Source organism: Argiope bruennichi, chromosome X1 (assembly GCF_947563725.1).
Source record: "Argiope bruennichi chromosome X1, qqArgBrue1.1, whole genome shotgun sequence".
NCBI lineage: Eukaryota > Metazoa > Arthropoda > Arachnida > Araneae > Araneidae > Argiope > Argiope bruennichi.
In genome coordinates this window covers 26,625,355-26,639,871 of record NC_079162.1, presented here as the reverse complement: position 1 = coordinate 26,639,871, position 14,517 = coordinate 26,625,355, and the positions used below count along the sequence as shown (strand labels likewise).

Below are 14,517 nucleotides of genomic sequence, written 5' to 3'. Positions count from 1 at the left end.
TAAGCCATCAGAGCTTTAATTTGAATAGCATTAAACTATAATTGCGTAGTTGTTAAGCAGTATCCTCTAGCTCATACGATGGTGTTTTCGGCAATTTTGTGATTTTGGCTAGTTTTGTATTTTCTACTTCCCCTAACAGTTTATACGTTGAATTCCGAATTTCTCCGTGAGAAACTCCTTGAACAAACCTATGTCTTATTCATTGAAATAAAATCATAGAAATTGAGAGAAAGTATATGTGTATGTGTAATAAACATTTCTTTGTTAACTCGCTGTTGTATTGATTCTGATATGAAATGAGAACAAAAGGCGTTATCACACAGAACAAACATTTTATTATCTCGGAGATTCCAGTCGAGATATTAGACCATCGTAATACTTCGTTTTCTTTTCAATAACGGTGCCACTGAAAGAGAAAACTATGTATGAGAATTTCATATATAATGTATATAGATAATTCTAAGATTTTTACCTGTTTCTTCCTTGTAAGAAAACACATTTAAATTTCTTAAGTTTTGTTATAATGTATCGGTATTAATCACAGTAATAATTATCTAAACTAGAAACTTTGATAGGTTAGAAAGAATAAGAAAATAATTTTTCACTCTTTAATAATCAATGAAGCTTTAAATAAATGGATATGAACATTTTGCTATTTTTACTTTTTTAAGCGTGATTTGGTTTTCCGTGCTACTTTAACCAAGTGGTAAAGGGGGAAAAAATTAAAAACTGAAAAAACATTAGTAAAGAAACTTTAAAAAAATAACAAAAATTGAAATAATAAGTAACGGAGTTTAATTTAAGACTATAATTACTTAGATATATTGCTCATACGCGCATAATGAAGTTCGTTCACGCTCGTGCGATGCGTGTAAAATGTGTGTACTAATTTAAATTTGAAATAGATCGCACACCGTGCAGTAGAATATTGCTATCATTATGAAAACCATGGTTTTTATAAATAATTAAATATATTTTAAAACCATTTTCATTCTCAAAATAAGTTCAAAATACTCTTTCTTTTCTGGAAAAACAAGAGGGAGAGGTCTAAATGAAACTTTCTCGCACACTCCCTAATAAAGATATCATTCCCTCACCCCTCGTAAAAAGAGTAGAACCTATGGCAAGGTTATCCAAGGTATCTCAGATTTTTATTTTCAGAGTTCCGTATATGAGCATTTTGTGCTTCGTTGTGCTAAAAAAACGAAATCATTTTGGCGACAGACTAAAAACAAAATTTGACATAAAATTACAACTTTAATTACAAATTAACATACCAAATTTCATTTATCTAAGTCGTTGCCTATTTGAGTTATCGCGTTTGCTTGCTTGAAATGATAAAGTCCAATAAGGTAGATAGGCAATAGAGGTCAATCCTGCGATAGATCTATACCTTAACTTCTAAATCTGCTAAATCTGTATACCACATTCTATCCACCTAGCTCTCTAAATTTTTTAGTTACTATGTTCACTTGTACTCGAACAGACAAACAAATTTTCTGTGACTGGATTTCGTACAAAACTTGACTCAAATATACAATTTGGTGTTAAAAACACATACCAAGTTTCATTCACCTCGTTCAATATAATGCTGAGTTATTGTGTTTAAAGACAATAGAATATTTTACATACTTCGGAAACAAGAGTGAAAAGCAGATGCAAAGATGGGATAGATAACCAGTCATATTAATACTTCAATTTTTTTTTTTATGATGAATTTAGACACGAATTTTTTCACTTCTTTGTCCGAAAAGAATGATAATTTACAAGATGCCACCAAAAACTCTCTCTCTCTCTCTTTTTTTTTGTGATTAGTGCATGGCCTTGATAATTATTTTATAGATAAATGTTCTCACTGCAAAAAATGAGTTATAAGCGAATTCAACAATATCCACATTCTACTAAAATTTGCAAATGAAATTAAAAAAAACTTTTAAACTATTTGTAAAAATGGAATTGATTAAAAAAAAACTCACTCTTCATTGAAGCTTAGAAAATAAATGGCTATTCAAAGAACAATTTATTATTTGTTCTGTAGAGAACAAATTGATTATTTCCGTATAGGAAAGGGAAACTTAATTGTTTAGTTGTGTAACATCTGCAAGACTCTCCAGGAAAAAGATAATAATTAAAACCATAGAAATTAAAAGTTATTTCATGGAGAATTTTACAAATTAAGTTCTGAAAATTTTTATAATATTTAAACAATTGCCTAAATATATGAAATATTTTTAAAAAGTTCTTTGATTTTTATTGAGCTATCAGTATATTAATATTCAATCGCCCTCTATAGGTTGCTCAAAAATTCAATATAATCTGTAAAGGAAGATAGGAAACTTAAAACAAACCAAAATTATACAGGAAAGCATGGTTGGAAACGCTAACTAGAGCAGCTAGAAGGTGCTAAGTCAACACAATTTAGGTGGCGTTGGCTGAGTAAATTCAGTGACCCTCTAGCAACTTCAGCAAGAATCTCCATCATCGCTGAAAGTGTCATCGGAATGCCAGGTATTTTTGATATTTTTCGTCAATTCATGCACTCAGTGAATCGTGTATAATTGCGAATGGTAAGTATATAAAATAGTTGCTGGAAAATTGGAACACAAGCATACAGTTCTGTTCACGGAAAAAATACTATCAAGGGAATTTTTACCAATAGTTGACTTGTCATTACTGCATCTGCATGTATTCTCTAGTTCATAGCAGTTCCTATGTGGTTCTGGATTACTTTTGCAGTTTCTACTTTTACTCAGAATTTGAGCGTTGAATGTTTCGTAGAGCAAAATGCACTTTTGATTATTAAAGGGAATATTTCTGAATATTCTGTTTCACTAGTATATATACATAATCACTATTTACACATCTCTGAACAATTAAACATTTAACGTAAAAAGTGAACATTCATTACTTACGGTGTTGAGTTGCCTGGTTTATTTTCATGTCTTTGTGTTTCAATTACGAAGGATAAACATACCACTTGTTCAATTTTATTAAATAAAAAAAGTTTTATTGACAAGGCATCAATATGAAAGTTTTATGAGTTTTATGAATTTTTTTAACAAACTGAAAGACAAATATTACCCCCCCCACCCACCTAAACTTATCAACTGATTTCGAATCGCTTCTTTTAGAATGCTTTGCAGAGTGCATTTTTCAAGGTCCTCAAAACACTCACAGACACAAAATCTATCACGACTTATGCAATCCATTCACAAACAAATAAGATATTGAATAATTAAATAAATAAATAAACGAAATAAAATACACTGCGCTATACTGTAACTGATATTTATTGAAGATAAGTGCAAGGTTAATCGGTTTTTGAAGTACTTGCATTTCCTTAGCAACCGCGATAGTAAAATCGTTTCCAATAAAACTCTAAATAACGATAGCGCTATGATGTTAATACGCAATAAAGTCCTAGGTTAATTTCTGGTATTTTTCTGGCTTAAATAGTTATATTTAATTAACACGAAAAATTTAATATATGAACCCGACTTTAAATTGTTAAGTATTTTTGTTAAAGTGAGTGACGGTATTTTGCTTGATATTAGGCTGTACCTCTACAGCAAAAGGTATGAAGTGTGCCATAATAGGGGGTGCATTTTGCTAGATGTTTCTTTAATTAAATACTCTATTACCAGATTTCAGAAAATGAATCATAGGAACAAATACTGCAAAGTAATAATCGATTGATTTTCAGTTTTAAATATGTAGGATATACTTGAAAGAGGTAATATTGTTTTATTCCGATGTCAAAGAAATTATTATGTTATTAAAAAGGGTGAAAAAATGTTAATTTATATAATGATGATTGTAGTTATTAACTGTGGACATGAAATAAGCATAGAGAAAATAAGTGAAATGCCTACACAACTTAAAATTTGTTATTTAATATTGTTTTTGTTTTTTAAATATCAGTTTTTTAGCATTAGCTATAAGTGTCGTATTTTATTCATACTGTGCAGCAATTAGTAAAACATTCTATCACTAGATGGCGGCACGTCTTCCATGCATGAAGAGAATAAGCAGCTGGCTTGCATAATATGAGAACTGATGGTCGGCGCAACAATGGCAACTAGTTTCATTGTTTAAAAATATTAAATTTGAGAGTGATCAAAGTTGTAAATAAATGTATAATAATTATTATAGTAAAGATGCAGATTATTTTTAGGTTACGGTTATTATACAACACCTAACCCACTACATCTGGAATGCCAACTTCTGCAACTTCCAACTTCTTAGGTTTTAAAAACATCCAGAATATATATATTACTCCAAAACAATGGTTAAGCAAAAAAAAAAAAAAAAAAACTCACTTTTTTATTTATTAGCTTATAGGATAAAGTATGTTCCCCCGAAAAAAGACTAGATCTATTTTTAAAAAAATTGGCTGTAAGATAAAATTTAATAAACTCATACAACTTATTATTTTAATTATTTCTCTTGCTGAATAATTAAATATAAATCTTTATGAATACGGATGCAGTATTTTCTATGGGCTTCAGAACTTTTTGTTTTTTATAGCTATTTTATTAATCTTTTGATTGATAAAATAAGTTATGTCTCATTAAACATTACATGGGGCTATTGAGAACAAGTTACGATGGTTGGAGCACAGATAAAAATATTTCTGGCTCTCACCTGCGATAGGGAAGTTTTAAAAAATTGATTAAAATTTATTCATAAAAATAATAAAAATTTATTGTTGTTAAATCTTCTAGATTGAAAATTAATTATTTTATCAAAAACATAAAGGTGCTACAAAAGTCGTACATGTGTGAGGAAAATTGTAAAATAATCTATATCATATATCTCGCACGACAAATACTTTTATCTTCCACTCCTACTGCATTTATGTTTTTGTTTGTTTGTTTTAGAAATAAAAAAATGTTTTTGTTTTAGAAATAATGTTCTTTGTAATTCCAAGTGTCATTTTAGTAATCCTTGTTGTAACAAATGCTTTTAGGGCACGTTTCCATAAATACCATTTATACGCTGCATAAATTAGATAAATTGCTTTCTTTTTCATTTTAATTGTCTATCATTAGTTTAATTTCATTTTAGATAAATTCTTTATTTTACACTTTAACTGTCTCTCATTAGTTAATTTATAGAATACCTAGTTATTTCATAGAATAACTAGTTAAAGTGTCAGATTAATAACATATTACACACTTTAACGGACACGATCAGTTATTTCATGGAATAACTAGGTATTCTATGAAATAACTACATTATATACTTTAACGGTAACATTCTAACAATAGGGGTTTTTTAAATTACTAAACACTTACTATTTTTTGAGCTCAAAATTATTATGATTAATATGAAATTTTATAATAATTTTTTTCTCAAATTTTTATTCAAGATTATTCCTGGCATGGAATGAGAATTTAATGAAAATTAATTGATTAATTAATAATTAAGTATTAAAATATTATATATAATTAAGTATTATAATTAAGTTTTGAAAACATTAAAATATTGCATTACCACCGCAGTTTTTTTTTCAAACACATTTATACAGATTTTCAAAGCTCTAGTTCTCTAGCAAATAAGTCAAAAATTGATCACTAAATTCAATCTTTACCGTCAGGAAACTTACAAATACGAAAGAAGTTGAATAAATTAAAGACGTGTTAGCTATAAGAAATGGTCTGATCAAACAGATATGTACAAACATAACTTTTTCTTCTGAATTAAAAAGACAATATTATTTTTAAAAGAAATTATTACAGATCTCATTAAAATTGCTTCAAAAACTTCTTACCGAAATATTACATCACCACGTTGATTTAATGGTGCCACCCAGGCCAGCTGGACATTTGCTTTTGATTTGCTGTCATTCTGCATTACAGCAGAACATTCGTCAAGGAGATGAAGACCTTCGGCATCCAAAAACCTTCCAACAAATCTTCCAGATATTTTATCAATCGCTTGGACCATGAAACCTTCGAATGTAGAATCCGGATCCACTCGTTGTATGCTCACTATTGGGAAATAAGTCACATTAGTAATATATGATGTTACAACAATACATGAGAAAAAAAGATTAAGAATCTTACAAAATGTAGAAGGTTATAAAAAAGTCGAATTTTCAAATATCAAACAAAAACTATTGTAATTCTATAAACTCATTTTACGAAAAAACAGTGTTTTTGAAGTTCAAATTTCCAATGTTTTTGCTGTAGTGGTTGTTACGTATCGAGTTAATATCTGCGGACACCTCAGATATGGGAATGAGACGCTAATGGTATTTTGGTTGGTTCTCGCTTCCCTTGTAGATACATTAATGTTGTAGGATCCATTTACCTTCACTTCCATGACGGATTGTAACTTCTACAAGACGGGTTGTACAATAATCGGTGATACTCATTAAGAGTCAGTCTCAGTTCTCGCCTTTCTTGTGATCACGAAAACTGTCATTCAAATAATCTATGTGCTAAATCGTGATAATTTACGATTTTGATTATGTAGCAATTTGCTATAATAGATTTCTGTAGAAAATATTACTTTTTACTTTCTCGTATTCGAAATACGCAAAAAGAAATTGCAATCGTCAAAAAATTCGAACTCCGGATTTTTACGAATGTCTACGTTTCAGACACCTTCAACTCTCCAACATTATTTTTGGAATTATGTCAGTCTGTTTGTGCAAGCGATGATTTGAAGAGGTTTTGAAATATATAGATGAAATTTGGTATAGAGACTTAATATCAAATTTAAAACTTTCTATCAAATTTCGAACGGAATCCGCAAAAGGAAATTTGTCTGTCCGAATGTTAATTAACACGATAACTACTACATAATCAGAGCTAGATAGATAATTTTGAAAAACAGATTAAACATCTAAATTGTAGATATGCATTAAATTTGGAACCAAATCCACCAAAAGATTGTAAATATGCAAGCATATAAATGCAATGACTTAAATAAATATATAGAATTTTGTATACACTTGTAATTCTGTATCAAATTTTGATTTTAATCGGACAGTAAAAAAGCCGTCCAAAATATACGCTTGGTTTTTTGGTATTTTCCATTAACCGTTTCTCAGCAATAAATTGTCAAACATTGCATTTTAATAGGCTCTTTCCTAACTATTGTTTCCCATTGGCATACGGTTAATATTACACAAGTACATTTATTAGAGAGTATGCGAGAAAGTTTTGTGGAGATCCCCCTGTTCCATTACGTAATTTAATTAATTCATGATCTGTGATTAAGGATGATTGCAACCTTATTTCAAAAATCTTACGATCTGCTATGAAATAATCTAATATAATTTATATTAGATCTAATATAATTTATTATTAGATCTAATATAATTTATATTAGATCTAATATAATTTATTATTAGATCTAATATAATTTAATTATTATTATTATTAGATCTAATATAATTTATAAAAATTCAGAATATTAATGGAATACTCATACATATTTGTATGTACAGATATTTTCAAATTATTTCATATAAATATTAAAAAATATGTCAATCAATGCATTTTTTTCTATGTTATTCTACAAAGTTATTCTTTTTTTTGTTTCCTTTAAAGGCTCAGCATTTAAAAAATAATTGCTACGTTCGGTTTCAATTTTTTGGGGCGAGCTGAAGGGGTGGGAAATTAAATAATGTGAATTACTTTTCTTTGCTAACTACTAACAACACTACATGATTATCAAGATATTCTTATGTAGAAAATGGTATTTCGCTTAACCGTTTAACTATTAGAATAGAATTCGAAGAATGCGTAATAACAAGTTTAGGATATAAAGAACTATTAACAGGAAGAGATTGGTTCATGGAATATAAAGAATTTCGGTATGCTTCTTAACTATTTAATAAATATTCTCGAAAATCTTTATCTAAGCCAACAAGGTTGATTTTCTGAAATAAGGAATTCAGTGTCTCTATCTTAGAGAGAAGGAATTATATTTCATAATCTGCTCATCATTTGGGTTATCAGCATTCAAGTTTGTTCTATTTTCTGTCTTTACAGTAATATGATTAGTCTCTAAATGATATATTTGTTCCAAAAAAATTTAAAAGGGGACAATGAGTCTAGATTTAACAAAATATAAAAACACCAGATTTGAGAAACAAAAAACTGAGACAACCGGCCACGACACACCTGCATGAAGTGTATAGAGCCAATTTAATTTGGGCTCTTTTCCATTACTTATAGGATGGAAAAGAAAGGAGATGACATTATATTCCAGTTTCAGATGACTAAAATTCGATGACTAGCCGTACAACTGTGACGTCAGTGGAGTTAAATAATACGATTTTTGTATTATTTAATGTTATCAAGTATGATTCAGATATTTCAATACTATGGTTAAGTTCAAATTTTAGGATATTGGTTTTAACAGGCACAGAATTAAAACATGAAATATTAGTTAAAATCGTTATTTCACTGGTCTAAAACCTATAGTCAAACAATGAAGTTTCATTTTCTCACGGTTTTCTTTGTTTCTAGTTTTTAAGAATGATATTTAAAACGTCGAAAATGAATCAGCTAGGGGTGATTAAAGAAGAAAGTTGCTACTTTCACTTTTCTTTTTTTTCTTTTTGAATTTCGAAGCTTTGAATGGTGAGAAAGATGTTTGATTTAAAGTCATGCTAAATCAATAAGAATTAAACTGACAACCACTTATAATTATATGAATAAGCAATAATCTAAATTTATAAACTATAAGTTTTTAGGATCCTTGCTGAAATGGAAGTGAGTTTTTTCTCCTATAAAATAATAGATGGGCAAATAGCTCGCCAGTCAGGAATGGAGATTTTAAAAGAGAAAAATGTAGTTCAAAATTTCACCAATAGAGGGCGGTAGCCTCACTAAATCTACTAGAATTATTCAGCAGAGGATTAAAAAAGAACCGAGATTATATTGTAACTTATTTTTGATGGTTGAATCGCTTGGGAGTGATAGTAATCATTTAAACAAATACTCTTCTTTATTTACATTTATTTAAAGCATTTGATTTATTTACACAGATAAAATTATAAAATGTGGGATAGTAAATAAATTGTTCAAATAATCCGTTACATTTTAAAAATTGCAGATTAAACAGAAAATTACAAAGAAAAAAAAAGACCTTGACATTTTGCTTCTTTATTTAGGAATTTCGAGGCATGAATAATTTACAAGATAAGATATTTGTATTACTTTTCAATTAAAATTCTCATATCAATTCTAAGTTTACATTACCCTGTGCATTGAGTCATTACCATTTGCCTTTTTAATTAATTTAGAAATCAATTAATAGCATTATTCAATTTTTACACATTTGCTTTGTAGGAGAGTTTTTGACTGAGAGGTTTTAGTTAAAAAAGAAATATTTTATAACTAATTGATTTTAATTAATCAGGCAATTTGATTTATTGAATTATTTTTCCTGCATTCATTATACTCTTTATATAGATTTACTAAAGTTTTATTTAAAAAAAATTATGCAGCATAGGATTAAATTTGTAAAACAACAACAACAACAGCAAAAAAACTTTAATCTGAAGAAATAGATTTAAATCAGTTAATCACTTCTGTGATGAATATTCAGGTTTTTCTATCGCTTCTTTTTCTATTATTATGTTAATTTTTTTTTTATTTAGTTTTCTAGTCATCATAAAAAGAGATTTGTTCATAATTTTTTTTTTAATGCAGAGAAAAGAAAGAAGCTCACAAATATGTCTATCCGATTAAACGAACTAACTCATTAAGAGTTAAAACAAGAGCATACTGAGAAATGAATAATTTATGATAAAATAGAAAAAAGAATATTTTTCACCAAGCGACTAATTACAATCCTAAAAACTCATCTGCCAATGCTTCTATCATAAGCTGGCATAATACGCTTAATGAGTGTTTGCAATCCAGGATTTCTTTAATTAGCATCTAAAAAAAAAGAAATGGTTATGTTAGAACAGAAGATTATTTATCAAAAGCTGTTTAATTAATTCGTTCAAAAACTATTTTATCCTTGTACTTTCATTTAAAAATAGAATTTTTATTTTCCATCAGAATAAAGTCAAGGTATTATTATTTTGTCCTTTCGAAATTTTTTTTGTGAGGTTAAATCCCATAAACATTCTTAAGTGATTTCAAATGTTTTATCCTGGTTCATTCATTTAACTGCAAAGTTAATTTGAGTTTTTTTTTAAGATTCCCCCTCCCCTCCCCCTCCCAAATCTCAATTATTTCCAATTTTTAAATCTTATCATATTTATCCTAAATATCAAGGTTCAACATACCTTTACAAAAGCTCACCCTTTAAGTTTCAGTTAGAAACGATCTTAAATATGTTTTCCAGACATAAATTTTGAAGAAGAACAACAAAATCCTTCCTTAGCCTCTTTTTCGTATCATTCTCAGAAACGATTCTTTTTTTTTTTTAATTTTAAAAGCCTGCTCTCGTTTTTGCCATTGCAGAAATCAATCCATTCTTCAAATGCAGGGAGGTATAATTTGGCAATAGTGTAAAACTATCTACACTAAGATTAGGATGCCCAAAGATTAGGAACACGAGGGCACTAAGACATCAGTGATTTAGTGGTGAAAACAGGGCATAAATGTACTGTGTTTTACTTTGCATATTTTTTTTTAACTGTGTTTAACTGTTTTTTTTTTTTTTTTACTGTGTCTAACTCTGCATATTTTTTTTTTTTTTCGCAATCACAAAGGAACATTTTTTTAGAACTACTTGAGAAGACTTAGATATTTTTCTTTGGAATTTGTGAATCAGAACTTAATAAAAAAACCTTGGACTGAAAAAACATTTTTTTCTGTAAAGTCAAATTGGATCTTAATACGAAATCAAAAGAGATGATATTCAAAGCTAGAATTTGGAGTATCCGAGGATAACTTTACTCCAATATGTGTATTATTCAATTTGGCGAGGAAAACTTGAGACAACAAAAGAATTAAACAATTATATCTCTACATCAAAATTATTCTAGACTTTAATATTTCAGTTTAATCATCCGAATATGACTACATCAAGCACCAGTTAAAGTTTTCTATACAATGAAATAAGATGAATAAGAAAAATACGATGATCACCAATAAGACAATAGTTTTATTTTCATTTACGGAATTTCTTCTTTTATATTAGAATTAAGGAAAAAAATTAGATCATTCCTATTTTCGAAGCTCATACTGTGAGTGAAAATGCAAGCCTCTTCAGTGCGCAATGTGCTTACTATAATAAACAACTGGAATGACCTCTTCAAAACATTCTCGGATACTATCTAATAAAGAAGTTATTCCCTATCCTTGCATAAAAAAGGTGACCCTGGGAAAATCTGTAAATGCCACGAGTGCTCAGATATTTATTTTCAGAGACCCACACGTGAGAATTGTGTACTTCATAGTATAGTAAAGAATATCGATGCTTGTCATTAGCGAACAATAGTTACGAAAGGGTCTTTTGGAGAACAATCTTTGCTGATTAAACGCCGTCATGCGGTTAATATACAAATAATAGAAAATTGAATATGTTCTTTGGATACGTTTTTCCAAACCGTTCGAGACCAAAATGTAACTACAGTAGTTGTTCTGTTTTAGAAGATCACATATCAAATTCCATTTATGAAAGTCTGCGTTTAAGAATTATCATATTTACATGCATGCGAAACTACAGACCGACAAACAGTTAACTACTTGATTGATTTAAATTTCAAATTTAATACGGATATACATTTTAGATACCTTACCTGCATACAAAATTTTTACTATCCCTTTATGTTTTCTGGTTATTGTGTTCATTTTTGTCAGAAAGCTGAACACACAGACTTCCTGTGTACGGATTTTGTTCAAAATTTGAACAAAATCTACAAATATAGTGCAAAGTCTATATACCAAATTTTATCAGTCTAGCTTAAAGCGTTTTTGAACTATGTTTATGCCTGGAACGAGGAGATTCATCAAAATCTCGAGTTCGAAATTTTTGACGATTACAATACTTTTTCTTTTTATATTTCGTTTATGAGAAATAAAAAGACAATGTGATAAAAAGCAAAATGGGACGAAAGTATCTAGATTGTTTTCTACCTAACAAAGGATTGTATCTAGTGTAATATGCTTGTGGGGGACACATATTATGTACCTGTAGATTGTTTTTCTCTTCTTTTTTGCAGTACCTTCCTAGTCCTGTCATTCTATTAAAAGGTTAGAGTTTCAATCAACCCATGTATCTAATTTATGCGATATTTAATTACCGTACAGATAGTTTTGACTATTGTTTCGCCACATATGTTAAGTCTAAATTGATTGCTAATGAAGAAGCAGAAGAGAGTGGTCAAAACTGGCGATATGCTTTTTATTCCAGTGGCTTGAAAGCACTTTTCAGAATCTTCACCATAATTCCTATTTTTGATATTTCATCTTCCCACAATTTAATTCATGGTTCCGAGGGGAAATAGAGTTAAAAATAAAAAGCCCAGTAAAACAATGAGATTGTGATAGTAAAAATGTATTATTTTTGTTGGTATTCAGAAATACTGGAAAACAAATTAAATCAAAACAAATATATTATTCGACACATTTTAAAATGATATTTGATTCAGTATTTACTATTTCACCCTCCAGCGTACTTCTTTCAAGAGAGAGCATGTAGAAATAAATCAATTTTCACCAAAAGACCAAAACTATATATTTAACTGACAGAATTCCCAAAACTTCTAGATATTTGGAGGGTGGTCCAGAGAGTAAAAAGATGGGTTGTCCCTGCCAATCCTGGGGATCTACCCACTTTACTATTAAGATTAATGATATCAAGAGCCGACAAATAAAGGAAATTAATAAGAGTGTAGGTAATGAAAGGAATTGCGATACTGAGTTGCGAGTGTTCACTAAAACGGAATGATCGTATTCCGGGAATCGTAAAACGTTTTTGATTTACTTTTTAAATTTTTTAAAATTAAATATCTTTAGGAGAATTCTCCAGAAGATATATTTTTGTAAAAGAAATCTCTAAAAGGATGTTTATCTTATTTATTACGGAGTATTTAATTATAAAAAAAGGAAAATCTCTATAATTCAATATAATTTATTAAAAATCGATTTTTTTTCAATCTGGAGTAAGATACCAAGATGGGAATTGTTAAGACTAATGTGAGATGTATGGATAATTTTTGCATAATTTAATATAGCGTTGCTCAAACGCACTTCCTATTCTCAAGACTTGATTTCTTGTGAATAATTTCTATTAAATTTATCTCGAAATTACTTAATTATACTTATAAAAATAATCTACATATTATTTAGAGTCAATTCAAAACTAGAGTCAATACAAACTTCTTCAACAGTAATCGGATTGTGATACTGTTTACATAGAGTCATTCATAACAATTGCACCGATTACAAACAATGCACCGGTTATAACTTATTTGAAAATAACGATAAAAAAATAAGTTTGAACACAATTTTTCTTTCGAAAGCAATAATTTCCCAGTGTGATTTCTCTTGGTCGCATAACCAACATCTATGCGGTAGATTCGATGCCAGACAACGTGAAACATGTTAGTAGTCATTAATACGCGCTCGATTGCCACATACATATTTTCCATGTGGTTATCTAAATCTTCTGAAATTATTTTTTGCATCTTTATTTCATTTTGATATTTCGTAGACTCTGTCTTAATGCCTACTTTGTTTATAACAGTCAACAAATTGAATGTACACCTAGATAAAGCTTCGGATGGTAATGAAATAGACTACGAACGGATGTTACGCGATTGACCAAGGAAAATCACATAGAACAATAATTAAGTAAGCAAATTTTTAAGTTTTCTTCTTATTGGGTTCAAAATTTTGTTTCCATAGCTATTTATGAGGAAATTGTAGTCATTTGGAATCGGTACAACTGATGTGAATAACTATGCATAACATTAGGAATTGGCGTAATTGTTTTGAATGCTTATGTACATGATTCGGAATTGGCGTAATTGTTTTGAATGCCTATGCACATCATTCGGAATTGGCGCAATTGTTTTGAATGCCTATGCACATCATTCGGAATTGGCGTAATTGTTTTGAATGCCTATGCACATCATTGGGAATTGGCGTAATTGTTTTGAATGCCTATGCACATCATTCGGAATTGGCGCAATTGTTTTGAATGCCTATGCACATCCTTCGGAATTGGCGCAATTGTTTTGAATGCCTATGCACATCATTCGGAATTGGCGTAATTGTTTTGAATGCCTATGTACATCATTCGGAATTGGCGTAATTGTTTTGAATGCCTATGCACATCATTCGGAATTGGCGCAATTGTTTTGAATAACTATGAATATCAATATAAAGGAATTGTTCATAAATGAATATACATGAGTATTACTCCTAAGCCATTTATAATTGCATTGATTAAATCCATTAATAGAGCTGTATCATGTGACATCATAATAAAAGATAACTGGTACTGTGCAAATCATCTAACATCTAAACGTGTGCAATTTTCTTTGGCGTGATGTCTAATTGCACTTCGTTTCACGTTTGCTTTGAAGTA

General features: G+C 29.3%; 1 protein-coding gene across 1 annotated transcript in view; it reads right to left on the bottom strand.

Moving 5' to 3' along the window:
• Positions 1–318: 318 nt before the first annotated feature.
• LOC129958946 (putative defense protein 3) overlaps positions 319–14,517 on the bottom strand; it is a 50,160-nt gene continuing 35,961 nt past the window's right edge. The window contains exons 2-3 of the mRNA XM_056071700.1: positions 5,774–5,993; positions 319–406 (exon numbers count right to left, since the gene is read on the bottom strand). Of these exons, the coding sequence (XP_055927675.1) occupies positions 337–406; positions 5,774–5,993 (290 nt within the window). The 3' untranslated portion in view covers positions 319–336. The remainder of the gene's footprint in view (positions 407–5,773; positions 5,994–14,517) is intronic.